At 44.5% G+C, this 26,844-nt stretch overlaps 1 protein-coding gene across 6 annotated transcripts in view; it reads right to left on the minus strand.

Moving 5' to 3' along the window:
* pum1 (pumilio RNA-binding family member 1) overlaps positions 1–26,844 on the minus strand; it is a 165,265-nt gene that overhangs the window by 27,819 nt on the left and 110,602 nt on the right. For 3 of the 6 annotated variants that reach the window (XM_084313570.1, XM_084313569.1, XM_084313573.1), the window contains 9 exons: positions 21,293–21,391; positions 19,801–19,943; positions 16,375–16,504; positions 15,753–15,887; positions 14,909–14,947; positions 9,500–9,892; positions 6,144–6,386; positions 5,115–5,385; positions 861–990 (listed from right to left, as the gene is read on the minus strand). In XM_084313570.1, coding sequence (XP_084169696.1) covers positions 861–990; positions 5,115–5,385; positions 6,144–6,386; positions 9,500–9,892; positions 14,909–14,947; positions 15,753–15,887; positions 16,375–16,504; positions 19,801–19,943; positions 21,293–21,391 — 1,583 coding nt within the window. The remainder of the gene's footprint in view (positions 1–860; positions 991–5,114; positions 5,386–6,143; positions 6,387–9,499; positions 9,893–14,908; positions 14,948–15,752; positions 15,888–16,374; positions 16,505–19,800; positions 19,944–21,292; positions 21,392–26,844) is intronic. The other 3 variants (XM_084313574.1, XM_084313572.1, XM_084313571.1) reach the window with 2 other exon arrangements.

Consider the following 26,844-nt stretch of genomic DNA (forward strand, 5'->3'; position numbering starts at 1 on the left):
GAGAGAGACAGAGAGAGACAGAGAGAGAGACAGAGAGAGACAGAGAGCGAGAGAGAGACAGAGAGCGAGAGACAGAGAGCGAGAGAGAGACAGAGAGAGACAGAGAGAGAGACAGAGAGAGCGAGAGAGACAGAGAGAGACAGAGATAGAGAGCTATGGTTTGGTTTCACAGACTCCTCTTAATCCATATCCCCAAAGCCACAGCTCTTGAAATCACAAACACATTAAAGGATAAATGTAATTTCACTTTTCATATCGTCGACGCAGCCTACGAAAAAAAAAAAAACTCAACCTACAATGCACGTCTTCTACTTACAAGTATAGTTCATGCAGCCAACACCGGATTATAGCTCAGGAAAAAGTACTGGTGTTCATTGGCGAATAATACCGACCAAAGCAAACAAGTACAGCGCTGTGACTTGTTTGAACAGTTCTTTGAGATCTATGACGTCTGGATACGAGCTATAATCTGGTGTCGGCTGGACAGACCATACTTGTAATTAGAAGAAATGTTTCGTAGGTTTTGGTCTTTTCCTAGACTATGTTGATGATAGGAAGGAAAAAAAACACAGAAGGTTATATTCTTTAACCCTTTCACTGCCACACTACAGAAGGTTAACCCTTCACTGTCGGTAGTGTGATAGTAAAGGGTTAACCTTCTGTAGTGTGGCAGCGAAAGGGTTAACCTGCTGTCGTGTGGCAGTGAAAGGGTTAACCTGCTGTGTATTGTCGCAGTGAAAGGGTTAACCGTTTGGTAGTGCGGCCGTGAAAGGGTTAAATATTGGCAATTATAACTGCACGCACACACACGCACACACACGCACACACACACACACACACGCACACACACACACACACACCTCAAAGAACTTCTGGATGACGTAGTTCCCGAAGACGTCGACCATCAGCTGGTAGGCGGCCTGCAGGATCTCACTGAAGACCAGCTGCCGCTCTGCTGAACTGGCCCGTTCCAGCTTCAACTGGATGAACCTGGAGAGAGAGGGAGAGAGGGAGGGAGGGAGGCAGGGGAGGGAGGCAGGGGAGGGAGGGAGGGAGGGAGGGAGAGAGGTAGGGAGGGAGAGAGGGAGGGAGGGAGGGAGGGAGGGAGGGGGGGGAGGGAGAGAGGGAGGGAGGGAGGGAGGGAGGGAGGGAGGGAGGGAGGGAGGGAGGGAGGGAGGGAGGGAGGGAGAGAGAGAGGGAGAGAGGGAGTGATTGATTTTATTTATGGATCCAAAGACACAACAAATCCAAGGGATGACATGCTAAAGTGACAACACTTATTTCCAGCCTGGTCCCTGATGTTCTGACCAAAGGACTTAATACACAAATAACATGTAAAACAAAGCAAAAATCCAATACAACAAATCCATATTCTACATATCTAAAGGAGAGAGGCGTCAGTGGATGAAGCTGGAGGGAGGGAGGGAGGGAGGGAGAGAGACATCAGTGGATGAAGCTAGAGGGAGGGAGGGAGGGAGAGAGACGTCAGTGGATGAAGCTAGAGGGAGGGAGGGAGAGACGTCAGTGGATGAAGCTAGAGGGAGGGAGGGAGGGAGAGACGTCAGTGGATGAAGCTGGAGAGAGGGAGGGAGGGAGAGACGTCAGTGGATGAAGCTGGAGAGAGAGAGGGAGGGAGAGACGTCAGTGGATGAAGCTAGAGGGAGGGAGGGAGAGACGTCAGTGGATGAAGCTGGAGAGAGAGAGGGAGGGAGAGACGTCAGTGGATGAAGCTAGAGGGAGGGAGGGAGGGAGAGACGTCAGTGGATGAAGCTGGAGAGAGGGAGGGAGGGAGAGACATCAGTGGATGAAGCTAGAGGGAGGGAGGGAGGGAGAGAGAGAGAGACGTCAGTGGATGAAGCTGGAGGGAGGGAGGGAGGGAGGGAGAGACGTCAGTGGATGAAGCTGGAGAGAGAGGGGGAGGGAGAGACGTCAGTGGATGAAGCTGGAGAGAGAGGGGGAGGGAGGGAGGGAGAGACGTCAGTGGATGAAGCTGGAGAGAGAGGGGGAGGGAGAGACGTCAGTGGATGAAGCTGGAGAGAGAGGGGGAGGGAGGGAGGGAGAGACGTCAGTGGATGAAGCTGGAGAGAGAGGGGGAGGGAGAGACGTCAGTGGATGAAGCTGGAGAGAGAGGGGGAGGGAGGGAGGGAGAGACGTCAGTGGATGAAGCTGGAGAGAGAGGGGGAGGGAGAGACGTCAGTGGATGAAGCTGGAGAGAGAGGGGGAGGGAGAGACGTCAGTGGATGAAGCTGGAGAGAGAGGGGGAGGGAGGGAGGGAGAGACGTCAGTGGATGAAGCTGGAGAGAGAGGGGGAGGGAGAGACGTCAGTGGATGAAGCTGGAGAGAGGGGGAGGGAGAGAGACATCAGTGGATGAAGCTGGAGAGAGAGGGGGAGGGAGAGAGAGATCAGTGGATGAAGCTGGAGAGAGAGGGGGAGGGAGAGAGACATCAGTGGATGAAGCTGGAGAGAGAGGGGGAGGGAGAGAGAGACGTCAGTGGATGAAGCTAGAGGGAGGGAGGGAGAGAGACGTCAGTGGATGAAGCTGGAGAGAGGGAGGGAGGGAGAGACGTCAGTGGATGAAGCTGGAGAGAGGGGGAGGGAGAGACATCAGTGGATGAAGCTGGAGAGAGAGGGAGGGAGGGAGAGAGACATCAGTGGATGAAGCTGGAGAGAGAGGGAGGGAGGGAGAGAGACATCAGTGGATGAAGCTGGAGAGAGAGGGGGAGGGAGAGAGAGACGTCAGTGGATGAAGCTAGAGGGAGGGGGAGGGCAGCATTTCCGTTAGCCGGTAATTACCGGTATTTGACCGGCAAAATATGTTGAAGTCCAATTGAAATTTTTTATATCGCCCCGATTGCCATCAAACTGTATTTCATCATCAATATAATGCATTTGGGGCTATAGATCACGTTCTGGAGAAAGCTGCAGAAAGGGATGAAAACATACTTATACATTAGACCATACTTTACTATGAATATGTGAATGAAAAAGTTTAACGTTGCTACACAATGAACAATACATATAGGACTTTGAATGGGCCCTAATAATGGCAATGTAGCAATAGAATTTAAAAAGTTATAGCCATGCAAAGAAGGGGTACTTCTCCATAGACAAATAGAGCTGGCAATCTATGGTATATCATGAATTTAACCCATGGCACCCAAAGTGTTAACAGGCACCCAGTAAAGTGGCAATTCTTTTATTCGAACTTGAGGACTGCATACTTTTTTTGCAAAGCTTAGCTTTATACTTATAGCACATGCATGAGCCTGGTCTAATGCAAAAAAGGAAAATCACTTTTAGTGCTAATGAAATAGAGTAAGAGGTCTGAACTTAGGGCTGAGCGATATGACATTATATAAATATCGGGTACAGTTCATTAACGATAGACTTTTTCAACGTATCGTGGATATCGTGATGTTTTGACGAAGAGGATTGTGTCGCGTCAATCTGGTCCACACGTTACTCGTTCATATCTCAGCCCATGCTGAGATATGCCCATTCTGCGGTCTGTTAAAGTTTTCAATCAGACAGATGTATGGAAAGGCTTTTATTATAACATTTGTTGCAGTAAAATCATTATGCCTCGTTTAGTCATCCTGCGGAGCACTGGTCTCCTACTCGTCGGCCGCGGGGAGCTAATGTTAGTAGCTTTGTTGTTGTTAGCACTCGTCAAAATCAATGGAGGACATTCAGGAAGTCAAAAACTAATAGCGCTTGCCGATTGGTGCTAAGAACAGCAGGGCGGGTGCAAGCGGTGTGACGTAATTGGCAGACTCGACTGTCAATCAAAATTATTCTGTTTTCCGTCAGAATGAATGAATGAAAACTTTATTAACAGATTGCAGAATGGGTACAATACAGTACAGGAGGATGAAGACCAGAAAAAGACTTTCGGCTTTTTTACATAAGGGTCCACCATTTTCAATTCATCAAAACATTTAGAGACATACATATATACAGTAGTTTCATAAAAATGCTAAAATGCTATTGATTGATGGATTGATTTAAAACTTTATTAACATATTGCAGAATGGGTACAGTACAGCTCAATACATACAATTGTTAAGGGGATGCAGACCAGAGAAAGACTTTCGTCTTGTTTACATCAGGGTCCCCCATTTTCAATTCATCATATTTCATATCTAAATCATATAATATCTCATTGCTAAATATATGCAATATATAATCTAATAATCCAATAATCTAAATCTAATATAAAAATGCTAAATGCATGGGTATTTTATTTTGTCTTTAATGTTAGCTTGCAAACTCAAATACTGTCTTGGTAAGCCTCATAATGAATTGTTTAGGGTAAAAAAGAAAAACATTGTGATGTGTATCGTGTATCGCCGAAAGGTCAGAAAATATCGTGATATCATATTTAGGCCATATCGCCCAGCCCTATCTGAACTTGAGTTGAACTGAGACATGGTAGTGGTTGCATTATCCCAAAAGAAAATATATATAAAAAATATGTATACCGTAAGCTGGAAAACACAGCGGATCCATAGCCTGAAGTCTTATGTAGTACATGTCCAAATTTGATAAAAATCCATTCAGAAATGTGTCTTTGAGAGAGATCCGGGTAAACCATGCAACAATAAAAAAAAAAAGCTCTTCCAAATCCATTTCCTCATCCACTCATTCTGAAGTGTAATTCACTTCTGGTTTTAGCTCATCAACTTTCACCTAGATCCCTTATTCGCACCCCCCCACGTGGGGTATAATTGGAAAGGTACTCATTGGCTACAACGCTGAACAATAATCTACGCCATCAGCAGATGATTGGCAGTGTCGGGAGTGACATGCACGCATAAAAAGACGTTCGCCCGACATATAGTCACGTAACTCGAGAACCGAGGCACGGATTTGGTCGAGTGAGGTGGCGTTCGAACTTCAACAAATAGATCTTTCGAATGGTAATTTATATGTTCTGTGAAAAATGCAGCCCAGAGCCTGCTAGATGCTCGCAAAGTGCTGTGACTTTGTGCGTTCCGCGCACAGGCACGTCGGGACGTATACGTCCCGGTGCACGTTAAGAGGTTAAAAATGGCATTGACTTGTGTCCTTGGGGTTGGGGTTAGATGTAAACACTGTAATAACGACAGGTTACCTGCTCCCGTGCTGGTCCTGACTGAACTCCATGATGTGTCCTGCGATGTCCCGCAGCTGCAGGTTGGGGTAGCGGTTGTTCCTGAAGTCCTCCAGCAGGCGGCTGCGCCCCGACGGCATCACGTCCGACATGCCGTAGCGTAGCCGTGACGACGGGAACAGCTGGCTGCTGGGAGAGAAGAGGGAGGAGCCCGAGCTGGCGGCACTGCGGTACTTTGCCTCCGCTCCGGGCGCCGCGGAGATGAAACGCCCGCTGCCATTGGTCAGGCCGCCTGAGGGGGGCGGGATGTAGGAGCGAGGTGAGTCGCGATTGGATTACACAAATAAACGGCAAATACCTGATCCAATATTTGCATTGAACACATAATGAATGTTAGAATATTATAGACTCATTTCACGTTGGGGTCCTTTTAATAAAAAGTTGTCAAATGGTAATCTAGCTCGGGGGCGGTCAGGTGGCGTAGCGGAGATTGCGCTCGTCACCAATGCAAGAGGCTGCGGTCTCGACTCCCGGAGTCAGCATTGCCTTTGGCTTGGGCTGATCGCTATACTAACTCATTTGGCTGGGTTAGGGGGAGGGCAAGTCATGGGTGGGAATCTGGCGTTGTGGACAGCGATGCCTACAGGTCAGGTCTGGGCGCTTGCTCAGTGGAGGCAGGACTTGATGAAGGCAGCGTGACCTCCCACGCGTTACACTTCACCAATGAGAGTCCTCGCTGCCAGGTGAAAAAAGAGTCACTGGCTGTCGCTGCGTGTGTCGGAGGAAGCGTGCGGATGACTTCAGGGTTCCCTTGTACCGACCAGTAGGAGAACATGCGCACAACAACCAGGTAGGGGAGGGGGGGAATTGGCACGACTAAATTGGGACGGGGAGGAAAAAAGAGAAAAAATCGGAGAAAGAGGATTAAAAAACAAAAAATTGGTAATCTAGCTCGTTTTGAAATCAACCAGTGTGTAGACTCGAGTATATAGTTTGTTGTACATCTCAACACATAAAGAACGCCACCCAGACACACAAGCACACTCTTACCTAGGTTGAGGTTGGACGAGGAGCTGTGATTGGACAGGGAAGGCGGGGGTGTGAGGGAATGGGAGGGGCCTTGGTTGGGGAGGGGCATGCCCACTGGGCCAGGGGAGGAGCTAAAGCCCAAGGTTCCGTTGTAGAATCCTCCATGGCCAATGGGGGTAAGGCTGGAGGGCGTGCGCTTGTACAGGTCACTGCTGCCCGTCAGAGAGTCCCTTCTGGAGCCACTGCCACCACCGGAGTTGGCCACTAGAGGGAGACACACATAACATAACCCATTTGGTGGACAGCCTTTACCCAGAGCACCTTGTAGTACCACAAGTGCATTAACGGCCCCAGTGGGAATCAAACCCCCAACTCGGGCAATGTTAGTGTGATGCTCGCCTCACTGAGCAACAGCAGAGGTTCCCTGCCAAAAATAATACCTCTCTCCCTCCCTCCCCTTCTCACCATCTCTCCTCTCCCCCTTCTCCTCTCCCTCCCCAGGGATTAAAGCAAAAAAAATCTACTGACTGAACTTTTTTTCAGGCCAAGTCATTCTTATTTTAAAGGATAACTCCAACATTTTGGGAAATTAGCTTATTTAACATCTTCCCTGGAGTTAGAAAAGAAGATACATACCTTTTTTGTCTCTGTGCGTGCATTTAGCTTAGGGAACAGACGCTCCGTTAGCATAGCTTAGCTTCATCACTGGAAGTGAGGCGGGACAGTACCCTGACGTTCCCTACAGGTTTGTTGATATTCTCATTCCTTCAAAGGATCTGAACCGATTGAAGTTTATGGATACCATGACTTAAAATCCTCTTACCTTGACGATTTAAAGCCTCCCCAATTTAGAAAACAGTAATCCAATGGCTGGTATTGATATACTACTAACTACTGCACGCTAACGGAGCTAACCGGACACTCAAGCAGATAACAAGAGCAATGACTTCCTTTCTGGGGGGTTTCAAAATAAAAGAGCGACGTCTATAGCAGCGGAAAACATTTATTTTGTACATTATCTAACGTTAACACGAACCTAAACTAACTTTAGGTTAGTTGTAACGTTAGTTTAGGTTCGTGTTAACGTTAGATAATGTACAAAATAAACGTTTTCCGCTGCTATAAACGTCGCACCTTTATTTTGAAAACCCCAGAAAGGAAGTCATTATATTTGCTTTACACATCCTGTTCTGCGTTAGCTCCGGTTAGCTCCGAGCGTCCAGTAGTTAGTAGTATATTATCAATACCAGCCATTGGATTACTGTTTTCTAAATTGGGGAGGCTTTTAATCGTCAAGGTAAGAGGATTTTAAGTCATGGTATCCATAAACTTCAATCGGTTCAGATCCTTTGAAGGAATGAGAATATCAACAAACCTGTAGGGAACGTCAGGGTACTGTCCCGCCTCACTTCCAGTGATGAAGCTAAGCTATGCTAACGGAGCGTCTGTTCCCTAAGCTACATGCACGCACAGAGACAAAAAAGGTATGTATCTTCTTGTCTAACTCCAGGGAAGATGTTAAATAAGCTAATTTCCCAAAATGTTGGAGTTATCCTTTAACCTCCACTGTATATATTTTTTTAATAGCGTTAGCGTTTTTTTTTTTTTTTTTAACTTTGACCAGACAGCTGGTTCTTTTTAGCGTTTATCGCTTTTTTCTGGTCAAGCATGACCGACAGAAACAGGTTGAATGGGATATAGATCAGGGGAAGACACTCTGAGAAAATACGGCGAGTCCGGGAGTCGAACTCGTGTACCCCAGATCCGTGACACGCACGGTTGTCCCCGACGCCGAAATGGCGCCGAGATACACGGTGAGCTACTGGAGCTCCCCTAGCGTTAGCGTTTTAAGGGGACTAGATTATTTTGAACATCTTTTCTATTGCCAGTTTGCTTTTACGTAATATCAATGCTGTTTTCAATTCATTAAATAAAACTGATACTTTGCAAGGGTTGACTCTGACTTTGTCATACAAATAAATAAATCTACATACTGTAACTTTTCAGTGCACGTTTTTATTTACAGTACATTGTGACAACTGAACAAGCTTATGACTTGAACAATGAACTAAACAAGGGAAACAGTGCTTTAATAAGCAGGGAACACAATTTTATTTTTGGCTTACCAGCCAAGGTGGCTGGTAGATTTAAAAAACTACCAGCCAGGCAGATTTTTTACCAGCCAAAAATGATAAATAGCTTTTTAGTATATCGCTATTGACTTGTATATGTGTGTAATATATGTGTCATTATTACTATATAATACTCTCATATGCAATTTTCAATTAATTTGAGTGCTGGTCCAAGCGTATTGCTTTCTTTTTCAATTAATATAATAAACAACAAGGAATATTAGCATCATTTTGAGTGGACTGAAGGAATGAGTCAGCGTTAATAGTTTAAAATACAGATAATTTATTAAAACATATATATATTAGCTCCGGGGTTGTCACCAGCTTGGCTGGCCGTTCACACTAATACAATTGGCAGTATTAGAGGGTGGGAGAAGCTGGCGGGGTGGGTCCGGGTCGTTGTAAACAGCGACTCCTACAGTTCGGTCGGGGCGCCTGCTAAGCGCGGATGGGACCTGAGTGGGATAGTGTGATCCTTCCACACGCTACGCCCTCTCGGAGAATATCCGCGCTGCCAGGTGAAAAGAAGCGGTTGATTGGCTGGACGTGTGTCGGAGGAAGCACGTGATAGCCTCCACTCTCCCAGATGATCTGACTGTGGGGGGTAAGTGCGGAGCGACCAGGAAGGGGATTGGGAATTGGCATAATGACTAACATTGGGATGGGAGAAAATCGGAGGAAAATGGAGGGGGAAAAAGATTATAAAAAAAAAAAAAAAAAAAAATTGTGTAGGGCTGTCCCAAATACCATTTTACAGGCTTTGAATACTCGTTGGTGTTTCCGAATGCATATTCGAATACTCTCTCAAAAACACTATTAAAAACAATAAGATTAACATTTCATAATTAACCAATCAATCACAAATCATAAGTGTTGGCTACCATTCTGTTCTATCCAGTAGCAACCCGAGACATCACGTCAAATTGCGTTGGCAACATGCATTCTGATCACCGTTGTACTACCAGTATGCTTCTCTGTGTATAGACAATTGTGTGTACGTACATTCACACGGGAAACCGATCTTTTTCGTTTTCATTTAAAAAAAAGTTTCCGTGTTTTAGACTTCGCTCTTTTATTTTGAAACCCCCCGACCGGAAGTATTATTGTTGTTATCGCTAGCTAGCGGAGCAGTCGTCCAGTTCTGTATTAGTTAAGCTAGCTAATATTTGTCTTCCTTTGACTTGTTGAAAATGGGATCCAAATAAACTCAAACCCTCCCCATCTCTCCCCTCCTCTCTCTCCTACCTGCAGTACCAAAGCCTCCCAGCGTGGCTCCCAGGGAGGCTCCAAGGGAGGAGGAGCCTGGCTGACTGAAGCCCAGGGAGGCGGAGCCGGGGCCCTGCTGGGCGGAGCCCTGAGAGAAGAGGGAGGAGCTCTGGGAGGAGGAGTTGAGGGAGTTGGAGCCGTAGAAGGAGCTGCCTCCCAGGGCTCCCCCGGGCCCGCCTTGCTGCTGGTGGTGCTGTTGCTGCTGCTGGTGTTGCTGCTGCTGCTGCTGGTGTTGCTGCTGCTGCTGGTGCTGATGCTGCTGCTGTTGGTGGTGCTGGTGCTGCTGCTGGGACGTCATGGCTCGGAAGGGACCGTTAGCTCCGCCCCCGAGGCCGCCGTTGCCGCCGCCCGCCGAAGCTGCTGCCGCCGCAACTGGTGAAGAGGGGACAGAGAGGAGCTGTTTTTTGCTGGGAAAAAAAAAAGCTGGATTTTCTTTTAAATAAAAACCCTTTCACAACCAGACTACAGAAGGTTAACCCTTTCACAACCACACTACAGAAGGTTAACCCTTTCACTACCACACTACAGACTGTTAAAGGGGAGATGAAGCGTTGAACAATATGAGCCTAGTTTGTTTGTTGGGTAAGACAGGGTCCTATAATCAAATGTGAAATCCTGCTTATTTGTCTGAAAACTAAAATGTAATTTCCCCGTTTTGGCCATGGGCGGCGCCATTTTGATGGTGACGTCACGGTGATGGTTTGGGCTGGCTCCCGGTTTACACTGCTGGTTAGATAGCTACGTAAATATGGAGTGTCGTGAATAGGGATGCCCCGATCGATCGACCAGCGATCGGTATCGGCCGATATTCAGTATAAATATGAGATTGGTGAATTCCGATAATGCTTTATTTTCGTCGATCGTGAAAACCGATCGATGACACACGCGAAAAACATGATCAAATTCTCTTCTCTCTCTCGCACACAGCTGCTGCGAGTAGCCTCCAGCTGCAAGGCTATTGGCTGCTGCACGCCTTGCCCCTCCCCCTCCCATGTCAACAAATGCTCCGGCAATAGTCGAGTGCATGAGACCTCCGTTAGCTAGGTAGCTAACGTTAGCTCACGTTAGCTCACTGTTTAAACAAAATGACCTAGTAAACTATTCACTTTAGTTTAATACATGAGGCGTTGTCTAACGTTATCTAGCTGGCTAGCTACTGATAGCTCCTGATATCAACGTCTGATATCATCATTTTGGCATTTGTTTTCGCAGTTGTTGGCTAACTAGCTATCGTTCCGTGAGCTAACGTTAGCTGCCTAGCTAACGTTACTGTTTAAACAAAATGACCCAGTAAACTATTCACTTTAGTTTAAACTTTAATACATGAGGCATTGTCTAACGTTATCTAGCTGGCTAGCTACTGATAGCTCCTGATTTCAACAAATGCTCCGGCAATAGTCGAGTGCAAGAGACCTCCGTTAGCTAGGTAGCTAACGTTAGCTCACGTTAGCTCACTGTTTAAACAAAATGACCCAGTAAACTATTCACTTTAGTTTAATACAAGAGGCGTTGTCTAACGTTATCTAGCCGGCCAGCAGTAGCTACAGATAGCTCCTGATATCAATGTCTTATAACATAATTGACACCATTCGTTTTTGCAGCTGTTGGAGAATGCCTGTGTTAAACCTACAGTATAATACTGCCAGTACCATCTCCGTGACGTCAGCATTTAACGTGAACAAACATGGTGGTGCACTGGTTGATAAATTCTACACGAAGGGACATAACAAATAGTTTTTTCTTAGAAACGGCTTATTTTTATAACGTGATTTTTTCTGTGGTTTATCTAAATACTCATTTGATGCTATTGTAGCCGGTGTGATCTTGTCTGCGTTGTGTTTTAGTCGATTCGACCCCTGTTAAGGGATCGCCCTGAGTGGGAGTTGAACCCCGGACGCCGGCGTCGCGGGCGGCATCACAGACCACTAAGCAAGAAGTGAATTCACTGCTTGCTTCCGGGTCTGGATGCCTCTGGGGAGTGAGTTTACTTGCAGTACCGCTTACCATCCACAGCCACGTCACTACTTGTACCCGTGACTGTGGATATACTGCGGTACCTCCGTTACACTCACCCCACTAAACTCACACCACCCAGGGCATCCGGGTCTAACGGCACCACATGTGGCCGGTGTGATCTTGTCTGCGTTGTGTTTTAAGTCGATTCGACCCCTGTTAAGGGATCGCCCTGAGTGGGAGTTGAACCCCGGACGCCGGCGCCGCGGGCGGCATCACAGACCACTAAGCAAGAAGTGAATTCACTGCTTGCTTCCGGGTCTGGATGCCTCTGGGGAGTGAGTTTACTTGCAGTACCGCTTACCATCCACAGCCACGTCACTACTTGTACCCGTGACTGTGGATATACTGCGGTACCTCCGTTACACTATGACTATGTTTATATCGCTATGCAACATCTCCCCTTTAACCGTCTGTAGTGTGGTAGTGAAAGGTTAACCTCCTGTAGTGTGGTAGTGAAAGGGCTAAAGCCCCAATCGGCGATCCAAACAAACAAGAATGTATATGAATACACCACACCGTGATATGGCCAGGGGAAATAAAACACATAACTTATAATAATTTTTAAAGCATATGGAGACAACAGTAAACAAGTAAACAGACAACAGTAACAGTAAGGAAGGGGGCGAGAGGGGGAGGATGATCGGACAGAGGTCATGAGTAGGATCCGAACCCACGACCCACAAATACATGAGCTTTAACCCTCTACCACCAGCGATACTGGACTCTGCGTCCCGTGTCCACACAGGCCTGTGACCACCGCTGAGAAATCGTTTTGTTCGGACCAAGAAATCCCTGCAGTTGAGCAAAGGCTTCATAAAATTCCAAGGGATCAGGTGCCTCTCAGATTATGTGAGGAGGATCGATCAGACCCCCAGGTGTATTAAGACCACCCCCAGGTGTATTTAATCGATAAGACCACCCCCAGGTGTATTTAATCGATAAGACCACCCCCAGGTGTATTTAATCAATAAGACCCCCCCGGGTGTATTTAATCAATAAGACCCCCCCCCCCCCAGGTGTATTTAATCGATAAGACCACCCCAGGTGTATTTAATCGATAAGACTACCCCCAGGTGTATTTAATCAATAAGACCCCCCAGGTGTATTTAATCAATAAGACTACCCCCAGGTGTATTTAATCAATAAGACCCCCCCCCCCAGGTGTATTTAATCAATAAGACCCCCCCCCCCCAGGTGTATTTAATCGATAAGACCACCCCAGGTGTATTTAATCAATAAGACCACCCCCCAGGTGTATTTAATCGATAAGACCCCCCCCCCCAGGTGTATTTAATCAATAAGACCCCCCCAGGTGTATTTAATCAATAAGACCCCCCGCCCCAGGTGTATTTAATCAATAAGACCCCCCCCCAGGTGTATTTAATCAATAAGACCCCCCCCCCCAGGTGTATTTAATCGATAAGACCACCCCCAGGTGTATTTAATCGATAAGACCCCCCCCCCCCCCCCCAGGTGTATTTAATCAATAAGACCACCCCAGGTGTATTTAATCAATAAGACCATCCCAGGTGTATTTAATCAATAAGACCCCCCCAGGTGTATTTAATCAATAAGACCACCCCCAGGTGTATTTAATCAATAAGACACCCCCCCCCCAGGTGTATTTAATCAATACGAATATTTCAGCTAATGAAGTTAAGTTTATTATCATCAACTATCTAGTTAGTTTTTATAGTGTAACGTTTTGCTACTTAAAAATCATTGAACGTAGAGAGACTCAGCCACCCCCCCCCCCCCTCCTCACTAATGAAACTGCTGTTTTCTCTATGCCTCTGAGAACAGCTAACGTTAGTTTAGGTTTTTAGCGTGACGTGGGCATAAAAGAATGGCGAGGATGCAAAGCATGTTAGATGCATTTGACCCGGCGTAAAATGAGACTCCCACCCCTATAGTGTGGCATGCACATTTGTGTTTGTGAAATCTTTTTAAAAGTATTTTCTTGAAAAGATTTAATAAAAAATTCATCTTCAATACATAGAGAGCTGCCTTGGTAAGAACATCCAAGGAGTCTGGATCTGAAACGCTCAAATATTCTAAAAGACAGAAATTGTTGATCATGTCAACATTTGACTTCAAACAATTATGAAAACAAGGTAATCGAGATACAACTATTGTGGACAATTGTCAATTGTTAAAAAGACAATCTTTTGTTCAATAAATGCAATAAAAAGCAGCCCTAGTTTTCAGTTTTGGGATGTTAGATACATGGTAGAGGAGTTAAAGTAAGCTTGTAAGGCTGGGCTGATACGAGAGAAATTTACCCTGACACATGGATCACATGCTCAATAGTATAAACAACGGTGGTATATACTTATTAAAGAGTTCTAGGTGATGAGATTGTAGTTTATACAGTGATGAGATTGTAGTTCATAAGGTGATGAGATTGTAGTTTATATGATGATGAGATTGTAGTTTATACAGTGATGAGATTGTAGTTTATATGATGAGATTGTAGTTTATATGGTGATGAGACTAGTTTATACGGTTATGAGATTGTAGTTTATATAGTGATGAGATTGTAGTTTATGCGGTGATGATGAGATTATAGTTTATACAGTGATGAGATTGTAGTTTATACGGTGATGAGAGATTGTAGTTTATATGGTGATGAGATTGTAGTTTATACGGTGATGAGATTGTAGTTTATATGGTGATGAGATTGTAGTTTATACGGTGATGAGATTGTAGTTTATACGGTGATGAGAGATTGTAGTTTATATGGTGATGAGATTGTAGTTTATACGGTGATGAGATTGTAGTTTATACAGTGATGAGATTGTAGTATACAGTGATGAGATTGTAGTTTATACAGTGATGATTGTAGTTTATACAGTGATGAGATTGTAGTTTATACAGTGATGAGATTGTAGTTTATACAGTGATGAGATTGTAGTTTATACAGTGATGAGATTGTAGTTTATACGGTGATGAGATTGTAGTTTATACAGTGATGAGATTGTAGTTTATACAGTGATGAGATTGTAGTTTATACCGTGATGAGATTGTAGTTTATATGGTGATGATTGTAGTTTATACAGTGATGAGAGATTGTAGTTTATACGGTGATGAGATTGTAGTTTATACAGTGATGAGATTGTAGTTTATATGGTGATGCGAGATTGTAGTTTATACGGTGGCGTCTTACAGACCCTTTTACTATTGGTAAAAAATAAAGACATTTTGGGATGCGTGCGTAATTCAACCTTCGCTATGCCCCGCCCCCTTAGTTACTGTTGCCACGGGTTCCGAGTCCCTGAAGAAACACAGTATATTTTTGTGGGGGAAAATGTGTATCGTTGAATTTCAGAGAGAAGCAAGATGTCTATAATGTGCATTTGGAAGGCTACGTACATGATGTCACGCCCATCAGCATCGAAGTAACGCCAGAGACTTTGGGACAGAGGGAACACCGTTAACAGTGCAAGAATGAGAAACTGCTTCACAGGGTGATCCCGTACCGGCCTGCAGCGCGGGGGGTAGGTCTCCACTTCAACAATCCTCTGGGTAAACATTCACTTTCTAGCTGGAGTCATCGTATAACGATGGCTAATGTTAATTAATACGAGGAGGAGCGCTTTGAACAAACTCCAAATGCGGTTTCCAAGCTATCATTGGTCTCCCGCTGCTTTTAGCAAAGGGTGAATTCTCTGGACACGGTCTCTGGACAACATCTCACGTGCTGTCTGTCAGGGCTGAGCCCAAATGGTAGAACGTTCGGACCTTCGTTCGTTACGTTGGCATTCGAATTCTAAATCAACATTCGAATTAAAATGTTTTAATAAAAAATGTAATAATATATATATATATTTGTTTGTGTTTATTCATTCTGTTTAAACCAATGGGGTTTTTCACAGTTGCAGATAAAGATTAGGCTACACTCATATTATAGTATTAAAACTGATTAGTTATATTCATTAAAGAAAGTTGATTTAAAAAAAAAAAAAAAAATCATTTAATCAGATTAATCACTTTATTCTAATTGAGGATTTTGTTTGAGGATAAAAAAATTATATTTAATTTTTTTGAATTTAAAAAAATTATTAAAAACGAAGGTTCGAACGTCCGTTCGAAAAACCCTGACAAAGTTCGAAGCCCAAAAACAGGCTACGGGGAGACAGCCCTACTGTCCATGCAAAGGGGCTTCCTTCCAGAACCCCAGAACACACATGCTGCACGGTTTGGTCTCAGATATTACCTGCTTGCGCTGCGGAGGGGGAGATGATGACCGAGCCAGGGGCCATGAGGCGCACGGGGCCACTGCGAGCTCCAGTGTTGACCACCAGGGCCCCTGTCTGGTCGTAGTACGCTGCAGGGGCCAGGACTGGGTAACCTGAAGAGAGAGAGAGACACACAGGGGAGTTACAGAGAGAGAGAAACACGGGGGAGTTACAGAGAGAGACACAGGGGTTACAGAGAGAGAGATCTTTTTTGATTTTATAAAAAAAAACTTTATTTACACACAAGGGATGTAACAATGCAATCAAATAAATACAAACTACAACCACATATCCTTAAAAAAACCTAGAACCTAGGCAGAGAGAGAGAGAGAGAGCTTCAGTCTGCATGTGTGTGTGTGTGTTGGATAGGGGTTTGTGTGCGTGTGTGTGTGTGTGTGTATGTGTGTGTGTGTGTGTGTGTGTGTTGGATAGGGGTTTGTGTGTGTGTGTGTTGGAGAGGGGTTGTGTGTGTGTGTGTGTGTGTGTGTGTGTGTGTGTGTGTGTGTGTAGGTGTGTGTGTGTGTGTGTTGGATAGGGGTTTGTGTGTGTGTGTGTGTTGGAGAGGGGTTGTGTGTGTGTGTGTGTGTAAACACCACTGACCAGGCACTCCGGCGGCCAGCCCCTGTCCGAAGGCGAGAGCAGAGTTCACTGCCGCCAGCTGGTCATTCTGCTGACCCTGTTGACCCTGGCTAGGGGTCAAGGGTCGCTGGTTTCCTCCACCACGCATCACCTAGAAACACCAGCCACAAGGAGAGACTAAATGAGTACAAGTGTAAAGATGATACACGGCAGAAAACGGCTTCAAAAGTCTGTGGCAAGGTTGTTTTGGCTTTTATTCCATTTTAATAACCTACTCAATGTCACAGAGCAGCACTGCAGATTTACCCCACTCTTCGAATTCTGAAAAGTGCATTACCGGCCAGATCCTCTTAAGGGCGCTGTCTCGATAATGCAGTGTTCCCTGTGGCAGAACGGTGCCTTTTTTTCTTTTTTTTACTTTCAATGGAGTTTCCAGTTAGCTGGATTCGATATTTGTAGCCTGTAGCTTGGAATACCTTTGCGACGCCGAATTCACTATGCAGTAAAGGAATATATCATCAGCCAATGGACATATCGATCTACCAGATGCCGATCGATAACTGGGAAATCCTTTTGGGGATCCAACCGGCCCACTGTAAGATCTTTTTCACATAAATTACACGCGGATTAGGCCTTGCTTTGTTAGCCAACCAGTCGATCAGCGAATGTGGCTACTGAGGCTAACACGGTTATTGGTAATCAATAATCAGAAACGACGTCCCCCCCCCCCCCCCCTTCATGCATTCATGGTGGACCATGAATACTGACAATATGCATTTTAGCTACAGCTTCTGTAGTGCCGAAACGCTGTTCGATTTAATGTTATTAGCTTAGCGCCCTGTATCTCGCCTTCCAGGAAATATACTAGTCCAAATCCCATATAACGCTTATATTCACGAGTCTATAAAATGAGAACGTATTGATGATTTTTTTTTCTTTAAGCCATTTTGAAGGGACAGATAGCAATACTATAAAGTATAGATTTAGCTCTACAAACAGCCTCACATACAATGCAAGTCTGTTTTGAAATGCTGGCCGTTTAGCGTGAGATTAGACGGCCCCCAATTGATTGATTGATTGAAAACTTTATTAACAGATTGCAGAATGGGTACAATTAGAGCTGCCGCGATTACCGCATTACCGCGGTATCGCTGTTACATCACGGCCACCGCAGAGTAGGCTGAATACCGCGTCACCGCTGTTTTTTATAATAATAATAATAAATTACCCTCCTCTCGTTGGGCTTGCGGCTCTGCAGATATACCCTACTCCTCTATCGAGGTTCCAAGCGACCCTATTGGGTACCAGAAAAGTCACGTGAAACATTGCAGACCACTGATTGGTCAGAAGAGAGACGCGTCACACGTTGTAGCGTCATGCAGTGTGTTACCACCAATCGGCAAGCGCGTATTAGGTTTTTACTTCCTGAATGTCAGCTCATCACAACACGGCTAATAACGTTAGCTTTAACTCTCCGCCGGAGTGGACTACCATCGCTCCTAAGGAGTACTAAACGAGACATAATGATTTTACTGTCTGCAACGAATGTTATAATAAAAGCCCTTCGTTCTATACACTTGTCTGATTGAAAACTTTATTAACAGACCGCAGAATGGGACAACTCAGCACGCTCTGAGCAAAGAAAGGAACTGAGATATGAATAGAGTATTGCTTGCCTTGCTATTGTCCGGTAAATACGCTGATGTTATTGAACGTATAACTATATAATGTTAATGCCACAAAACGAATGCCTTTATTATAAAGTAGTAACTTTATAGTAATAATAATAAGAAAGGGTCGGGGGGGTTAGGGGTAACCACCCCTGCCCGCGACACCGAGTGAACGGCGCACGACCAGAGGGGAAACTTCAAATCCGTGTTTCACTTTCAATAACTAATGCGTGCTTGCCGAATCCCAAACAATATTCATGCTGCAAAGTCATCCTCTAAAGATAGACATTTAGACTAGAGGCAGGCTATATGCTATAAAGAGTAGACTACTACTAAAAAAAAAATGCATTCAAACTTTTTTTTTTTTTTTTTTTGTGTGCGTGCAGTAATAACCGCGGCGGTAGGAAATATTTTGCAAATTTGTGCGGTAAGGAAATCATCAATACCGCGGCAGCTCTAGGTACAATACAGTACAGCTCAATACACACAATTGTTAAGGGGATGCAGACCAGAGAAAGACTTTCGTCTCGTTTACATCAGGGTCCCCCATTTTCAATTAATCAGGACATATATGACATACATGACATACCGATAGACAGTACTGCTACATCTATACATTTATGACATACCAGATTTACAAATACAGTACTGTTTGTGATACAAAAAGAGTCCAGAAAAGAGTATATACATTTGGCCCCGAATGTGTTAATATATATATACCCGGTATATAATATTGCAGCGAGCGTTGCATCTAGCTTTGTAAAGTGTAACCACACTTGCGACCATTTTCGGCTTGCCATTGCCCCGACTTCTTCAAATCCACGTGCACGTGCACGTGAACATGCGGCAAGGGCACACTTCACAGGTTTCGTTTCCCGGTAAACGAAACATTGACTTCATCGGACTTAAAAAAAAAAAAAAATGGAATCCGGTGGATCTCACGCGAATCGGTACTTGGTAGTACCGACGTGATTCGGTCGATACCCTTAAAAGTACCGGATTCTGTACCCATCCCTAATTCATACGGTCCAACACAGCCCAGTCTATAGTTGTGAACATGGACAACTCTCTCTATTTCTCTGCCCCCACAGACTCTGGACTAGGAACCCCCCCCCCCCACACTGACACACACACACCATCACACAGACACACACTGCCACTTTACTAACTCACTGCCAATTTACTGCCATTATTTTACTGCTTTATTTATTTTACTATGTACCACTGCTGCTAGAAGATTTGCACTAAGTTCTCTTTTACCTCTATATTTATTTCACTCATTCATTTCATTTTTAGCTACCGTTTATATTGTATATAGTCATGTATATTCTGTGTTGTATATTGTGTCCTATATGTTTCTTTATGTTTATAGTGTCCTATATGTTACTTTATGTTTATATTGTCTATCTTTTTATATACACCGTGGGAAGGGGGGGGAACATAATTGAATTTTTCTGTATGTCTTGCACATTATGGGAAATGACAATAAAGTTGACTTTGACTCTCTTGAGCTACTTGTGTTGTCAATCATGATGTAGACTGCAGTAATTAAATACAGCCTATTCGTCTCATTCACTTTGCCGCCATATAAGTCAAGTTTGATGAAGACTGAAATAAAATTTTTATTGCATTTCATGAACAAAGGCCTCGTTTTGCGACTTTAGTCACGTGTCACAACGAACACATTTACAAGTTCAATACAAAAAACGTCCAATCACACCACGAGAACCCGTGGGAAGCCCTTCATTACCGACCAATAGAAACGAAGCACACTGACCTGTTGTTGGTTCTGTTGGCCTTGGTTTGCCGCCTGCTGATTGGCCGAGTTGTTGGCTGCGGCGGCCTGCTGTTGAAACAGGTTGGCTGGGTACACCCCCCAGGGGGTCACACCATAGTACTGAGGGGGCATGACCGCTGGACCTGCACAGGGGTTAGCAGTTAGGACAGGGGTTAGGACACAACGGAGAGCTTGAATGATTTTTCGCATTGTGTGTGTGTGTATATATTAGGCCTGACCCCGACTAAGGATTTGTATAGTCGACTTTGATTGGCCAAAATTTGCAGATAATTGACTGGTATCTCTCTCCTCGCTCCTCTTTTACACCCCCCCCCCCCCCCCCTTCTTGTCCTCTGCGAAAGCATGCAATTGGTCCACTGATGGATACATCTTGATATTTGTCTAGTGTGTTCATTAGATGGGTGAAATCCTCTTTCAGTGCCTCTATGCCCGTTGCAGTTAGCCTCGCTGGTATGCATGCCATTAGTGTTAGCCACGCTTCTAGGCCTCTTTGCTTTTGGAAAGAATGATCCCAAAAAATAAGTATTATAATTAGGGATGTCCGATATTATCGGCCTACGGATATTATCGGCCGATATTGGCATTAAAATGTGATATAATTTTTTTTTTTTTTTACATTTCTATAACCTTTATTTACCCAGGCAAGCAAGTAAGAACAAATTCTGATTTTATTTATTGTCAAAAGTATGCATAATGTTGTGTTAATTCCACAACAAGAGATATGTAATGAAATTATTCTGTTTTTTTGGGGGAGGGGAACCCTGCATATATCGGTATCGGTTGATATCGGTATCGGAAATTAAGAGTTGGACAATATCGGTATCGGTAAAAAAGCCAATATCGAGCATCCCTAATTATAATATTATTTCTTTTTTTTGCATTCAACTAAGAGGTTGGCAGTCGACTGCGGCTCCTTTCGATCAATTAGTCGACTATTGTATATACAGGTGCAGCTCAATGAATTAGAATATCGTGGAAAAGTCAATATATTTCGCTGTATTGATGCAGTCATTTGTGCAAAAGGAGCCCCAACCAAGTACTGAGTGAACATACATGAACATACTTTTCAGAAGGCCGACATTTCTATATTAAAAATATATTTTTTTGATTGGTCTCATGTAATATTCAAACTTTCTGAGATACAGAATTTTGGGCTGTAAGCCATAATCATCCAAATTAAAACAAATAAAGGCTTGAAATATTTCACTTTGTGTGTAATGAATCTATAATAGTTTTGCTTTTTGAATTTAATTACTGAAATAAAATAACTTTTCCACGATATTCTAATTTATTGAGCTGCACCTGTATATATATATATATATATATATATATATCCTGAAGGTAACATTAGGAGTAGTGAGTGTGAGGAAGGCGTGTGTAGAAACAAAATTGCAAGGAAATGTCAGTGTGTCTGGTCTCAAGTGTGTGTGTGTGTGTGTGTGTGTGTGTGTCCCCCTCTCCCCCTCCTCACCCAGGGTGGCAGCGGCTGCCAGTCCCGCAGCGTAGGGGTCTGTTCCGGGCGGAGCGGCACTGATGATGTAAGGGTTCGGCACAAACGCTGGAGCCAGACCTGACCAATCACAGAAAGGAGGGGGGAGGGGGGGGAATAAAGGTCACGTCGGGTCAGTAGGGTCATAGGTCAGACACACACAACAACATGATGATTCATGAACTTATAAAACCTTTTAAGAGCAGGCTGTCCAAATACTGGGGCTGGAAGCCGACCTCGGGCCCCACAGATGGGGAGACCAGGTTGAGTTCCGTCCCCCACAAGAACCCCCCAATCTGAGAATGTTGCCAGTGATGAGTTTGTGGTTTTTGGAGAAAAACTTAAAAAGGAGCACAACTCAATTGACCACATTCACACGGTGGCCATTTTGCTCTTATGTAAATGATAAATGGCTGCATTTATATAACAGCTTTTATCCAAAAGCTCTTTACAAATTTGTTCCTCACATTTGACCTGTTCACTCACACATTTCACACACCGACGGCGGAGGTGCCGACCTGCTCATCAGGAGCAGTTAGGGGTTAAGTGACAAAAACTATAAAAGTAATATCACATTGTAAATTGTACTAGAAAACTATTACATAAATACCGTCAAAACAAATACTGCAATATGATAATTTGGCCAGGCCTCATGTTATAGTGAGGTTTATGTGAACGAGGGGGCTATAGGGAGGTGTAGTCTGACGTCACTCTGGACCGCCCGCAAGGTCCACCCGTGTAGGGATTCATCATCGGGAAAATGGATTATCGGCTATTGTAACAATTCTGCCGCATGGAAATTGAAAAGCTTTCCATTTTTGTACAAAACGAGTTCCCTTCTATCACTAACATTATTGTTTAAGCATTTTTGGTTTTCTTTATGATTAATTGCGAATATTTTCATGTTGAGCTATAGATTGTGGATGAATAAGCACAGAAAGGTACACCATGCCAATGTTAATGCTTCATTTGTTTTAAACGAGACGATTTAGAAATGGGCAATGGGGAAATACATTGCATTGGACAGAGGGTGGAACACGGGAAAATGGCCACGACGTAAGCACCACACCTCCCTATGGTAACGTGTAATAAAGCCGGCAAGGCTGCTGGAGGCGATGGGCATGCAGTTCAGGAAGTTCAGAACGCAAACAGCCATGTAGTCGACATCATAAACAAACGTTCTCTCCGAGCTCTCGACATTCAGGATCCTCTGGCACACGTTTTAGGTTGACGCTGAATTTCAGTAGAGTAACTGTGGTGTTTTAAGTTTAAGTTTTAAGTTTATCAATTTTTTTTTTTACCCAGGACATTAATCAACATCTTCAGTTTCCACATCAATGTAAATGTGCCAGAATTAGCTAGTTTTCATCTGTAGTCCCAGTCTAACAAGCATGTCTACCATTCACCCTCCAATACATCCCGTCTACCATTCCCCCTCCAATACATCCCGTCTACCTTTCACCCTCCAATACATCCCGTCTACCATTCCCCCTCCAATACATCCCGTCTACCTTTCACCCTCCAATACATCCCGTCTACCATTCACCCTCCAATACATCCCGTCTACCATTCACCCTCCAATACATCCCGTCTACCATTCACCCTCCAATACATCCAGTCTACCATTCACCCTCCAATACATCCCGTCTACCATTCACCCTCCAATACATCCCGTCTACCATTCCCCCTCCAATACATCCCGTCTACCATTCCCCCTCCAATACATCCCGTCTACCATTCCCCCTCCAATACATCCCGTCTACCATTCACCCTCCAATACATCCCGTCTACCTTTCACCCTCCAATACATCCCGTCTACCATTCACCCTCCAATACATCCCGTCTACCTTTCACCCTCCAATACATCCCGTCTAGATGGCAGCATTGGTTTAAAATTAAAAGGTAAAAATGTGAAAACTACTAAATTAATACAATTCCCAAGACCTTTAGCACAGGTCACAGGTCACTGGGACGCGTCTATTCTTTGACGCGATCTGAACAGCGTTAAACTATTAATGGGACCTGAGTACAGTGATCGAGAATGGTCACCCAATTATCTTAACAAAAGTGCATCATTAGCATTATGTTTGTCTAAACGGGAACATAATGGTACAATTTAAGATTTGAATGTTATCCGCATATAAAGGACTAATAAAACATTGTTAATTTGTAAGAAACCTCAATGAAAATGGCGCAGGGTAAGTTATATTCGCTATTGTTATGAAAATGTGATAGAATCCTGTAAAAATGTGGACGCATTTGGTCACCGTGACGTTAGTTGTTGGCTACAACTTTGCCACAGTAGGCATTAATCACTTAATAGTTCAAATGTCTGTGTCCCATTCCCGTTTGCACACGCAGATGCACACAGTGGGCCAGTGACTTTGGTGGTATGTGCTATTGCACAGATGTGTGTCGCGTTCCTGTTTGCACACGCACGCACAGTACAAATATAAATGTATTTAAAAAAATAAAAAATAAACTCAGTTACTTGAAATATTTTCACTGTGCTCCTAAATATTTTTGTGTGCTCCTAAATTTCTTTGTGTGCTCCTAAGTTTTTTCATTTAGGAGCACATGTGCTCCTTGGGAAAAAGGTTAGCGTAGAGCCCTGTGATGACTTCATTGGAGCTAATTGGGTCAGAATCTTTACTTGACTGCCATTAGCCCCAATTAGCTCGTCCCACATAAACCTAGATGATCAGGAGGAGAAAGGCGTGTCAGTCGCCCTCACTGCTCGGAGCGCGCCGATCTTCAAGTATCAGTTGGGACGGGAAACTACCGGTGATTAATTTAGTTCAGGAAATGTGGAAGAAGGACTGCCGTGCCTCCCCCCTTTTTAGTCAAAGAGAAAAAAGTGGACGTGCTTCTACACCGGGGAGAACATTCGGTACATTTCAACTAACAAATGAGGTCAATTTTCAGATTTTCTCAATGCTAGTCTAATGTAGGTTAGTGATCCAGGTCACTCGCGCACTCTCTCTCTCTCTCTCTCTCACACACACCATTTTTGTCTCTCTCACACAGTCTCACAACTCTGTCACGCTCACGTATCTCTCTCGCGTCTCTCTTCCTCCCTCTCCCTCTCGACACACACACGCGCACAGCCGCACACACACCTCTCGCGTCCGCGTCCCTCTCCCTCGTCTCTCTCGCGTCTGTCTCTCTCTCTCTCTCTCACGTCCGCCTCTCACGTTTTCTCTCGCGTCTCTCTCTTGCGTCTAGGGCTTGACATTAACACCCGCCACCCGCCAAATGCGGGTAGAATTCGGCTAGTGACTTTTTTTCTATGAAAAAAAAACATTGTAGTCTACAAAAGGCATCGGCAATAATTAAGTCAATCCAAGTGATACTACATAATACTACAACTCCCACAACAATTCGGAAAAGTGCATTGCCGGCCAGATCCTGGTAGTGGTGCTGTCTCGAGAATGGAGTACTCCTTGTTTTCAGACCGGATGTAAATCTTTTTCATTCTGCCTACTTTTTCCTGAAGCTATGCCTTCATCAGATCGCATGGAATACCTTTTGCGACGCCGAATTCAGTATGCAGTAAAGGAATATAGCATCAGCCAATGGACATATTGATCTACCAGATGGCGACCAATAACTGGGAAATCCTTTTTGGGATCCAACCGGCCACAGGTAAGAACGATTTCACGTAGATTTCATGCTGATCAGGCCTTGTTAGCATTAGCCAACCAGCCGATCAGTGTATGATGCTACAATAACGAATGCCATTATTGGTAAATCAATTAGAGCTGCCGCGGTATCGGTATTACCGCGGTATCGCTGTTACATCACGCCCACCGCAGAGTTAGGCTGAATACCGCATCACTGCTGTTTTTTTATAATAATAATAAAGTACCCTGCTCTCGTTGGGCTTGCGGCTCTGCAGATATACCCTACTCCTCTGTCGAGGTTCCAAGCGACCCTATTGGGTACCAGAACAGTCACGTGAAACACTTGAGAGAAAACGGTGCTTTTTCAATGTATGTGATGTATAGATTGGGGAGAGATGACCACAGCTAAAATGGTAGATCGAAATGTGCATGGAAGCAGGAGACGGTGATAGAACGGTGGTGGAACCAGTGGTTTCACAGGCACAGGCCGCGTCAGCGAGGGTTTTGTTATGAATTCCTTAGAAGAACATCTGAGATTAGAGTGTACTGTCTCCCAGGACAGGAGGGAGAGAGGTTCATCTTAATGAAACGTGAGTTTATTAGTGTTAAAGGTTATGCAGTTGTCATGACAACACGTCGCATGACAACCAGAAGGCGGGGCCGTCGTTGCGACGACGAACATCTATAAGTCGAACGGTGTTTCCGGGTGTTGAGCAGACTAAAATCTGACTGAGACTAAGAGGGAAGAAACCAGAAGAGACTCTCTCCTCTCGACGAGAGAGAGGGGGGGGGGGGGGGGAGAATGGCACATCACCAGTAGCTTCGGCTACCACGAGGATGGTTTTAGGCTAACGAACAGGCCTGAACACTATTGGACTGAACAGCAAAAGGACGATAATATGAACACACCGAAAGATCATTAGAAATATACTCTTCAAGGACAATACAATCTGTTAACATCTGAGCTGAGGTTTCTGTTTAGAGAAATAAAACCATGCTTTTCCTTGTAAGGTATTTCACGTTGTCGAAGTGTCGAATTCTTACGGAGGTGGGGAAGTATTATGGTTTACGGATTGCACTAACGGGGGGGAGATAAGGATCTTATCTACCAGTATCGGAGACGTCAGGACCATTAAAAGTACACAACGCAGAGGAATTGGATGGAGAGCCAAACAGACGAAGACGTGATACTGGCCAGTTTGATCAGAATCTTACAGTTGGTGCCGTGACCCGGATTTGCAAGAGATTAAAACAACGGGAACAGTTGGTTGTTGTTGGTTGTTGATGACAGCCGGATTTGCAAGAGATAAGAACAACGGATAAAGACTTTTTCAATAATGGGGCGACAGTGGACAACAGTCATCAATGTGTGGGAGAATCATGATCGAAGCAAGGCCGGCCAGCCCTGGGAGAGAGCGGCGAGTCGAGCGGTCAGGAGGCGAACCAGCGCTGTAGGGGAAACAGCGCTCCGATCAAAAATGTGAGTTCACTGTGCACACGGTTGTTTTGATCTTTTATAGCCAAATAAAAACGAACAGATAGTGAATCCGTAAACGTAAACATTTCTAGTTTGACACAGAGAGAGAATGCCAGCTGTAATAATATGAGCAGAGAGCCATGGTGAAAATCGAGGGTGTTATCTACAGAGAATGAAAAGCAAATGAGGCAGGCTGCACAGTTTTGGTTTAAGGAGGGTAAATGCGAGATGAGGAAAGGGGGGGGGGGCGCTTGAATCAGATCGAAAAATTGTTGATGGCGGGACTGTTTTCATAACAGAAGGAAAGTCGAAAGGAGATTGTACCAGTGTGTATTATGTCCGATCAGGCAAGAGTATTAGTCTGAGAAAGCGTCCCCTGATAATGGATAGGAAAGAGAGGAAAAACAGCGGTGTTTTCAGGCCTTGGAAGGAAG

This window comes from Notolepis coatsorum (genome assembly GCF_963971535.1).
Source record: "Notolepis coatsorum genome assembly, chromosome: 4".
Classification (NCBI taxonomy): Eukaryota; Metazoa; Chordata; class Actinopteri; order Aulopiformes; family Paralepididae; genus Notolepis; species Notolepis coatsorum.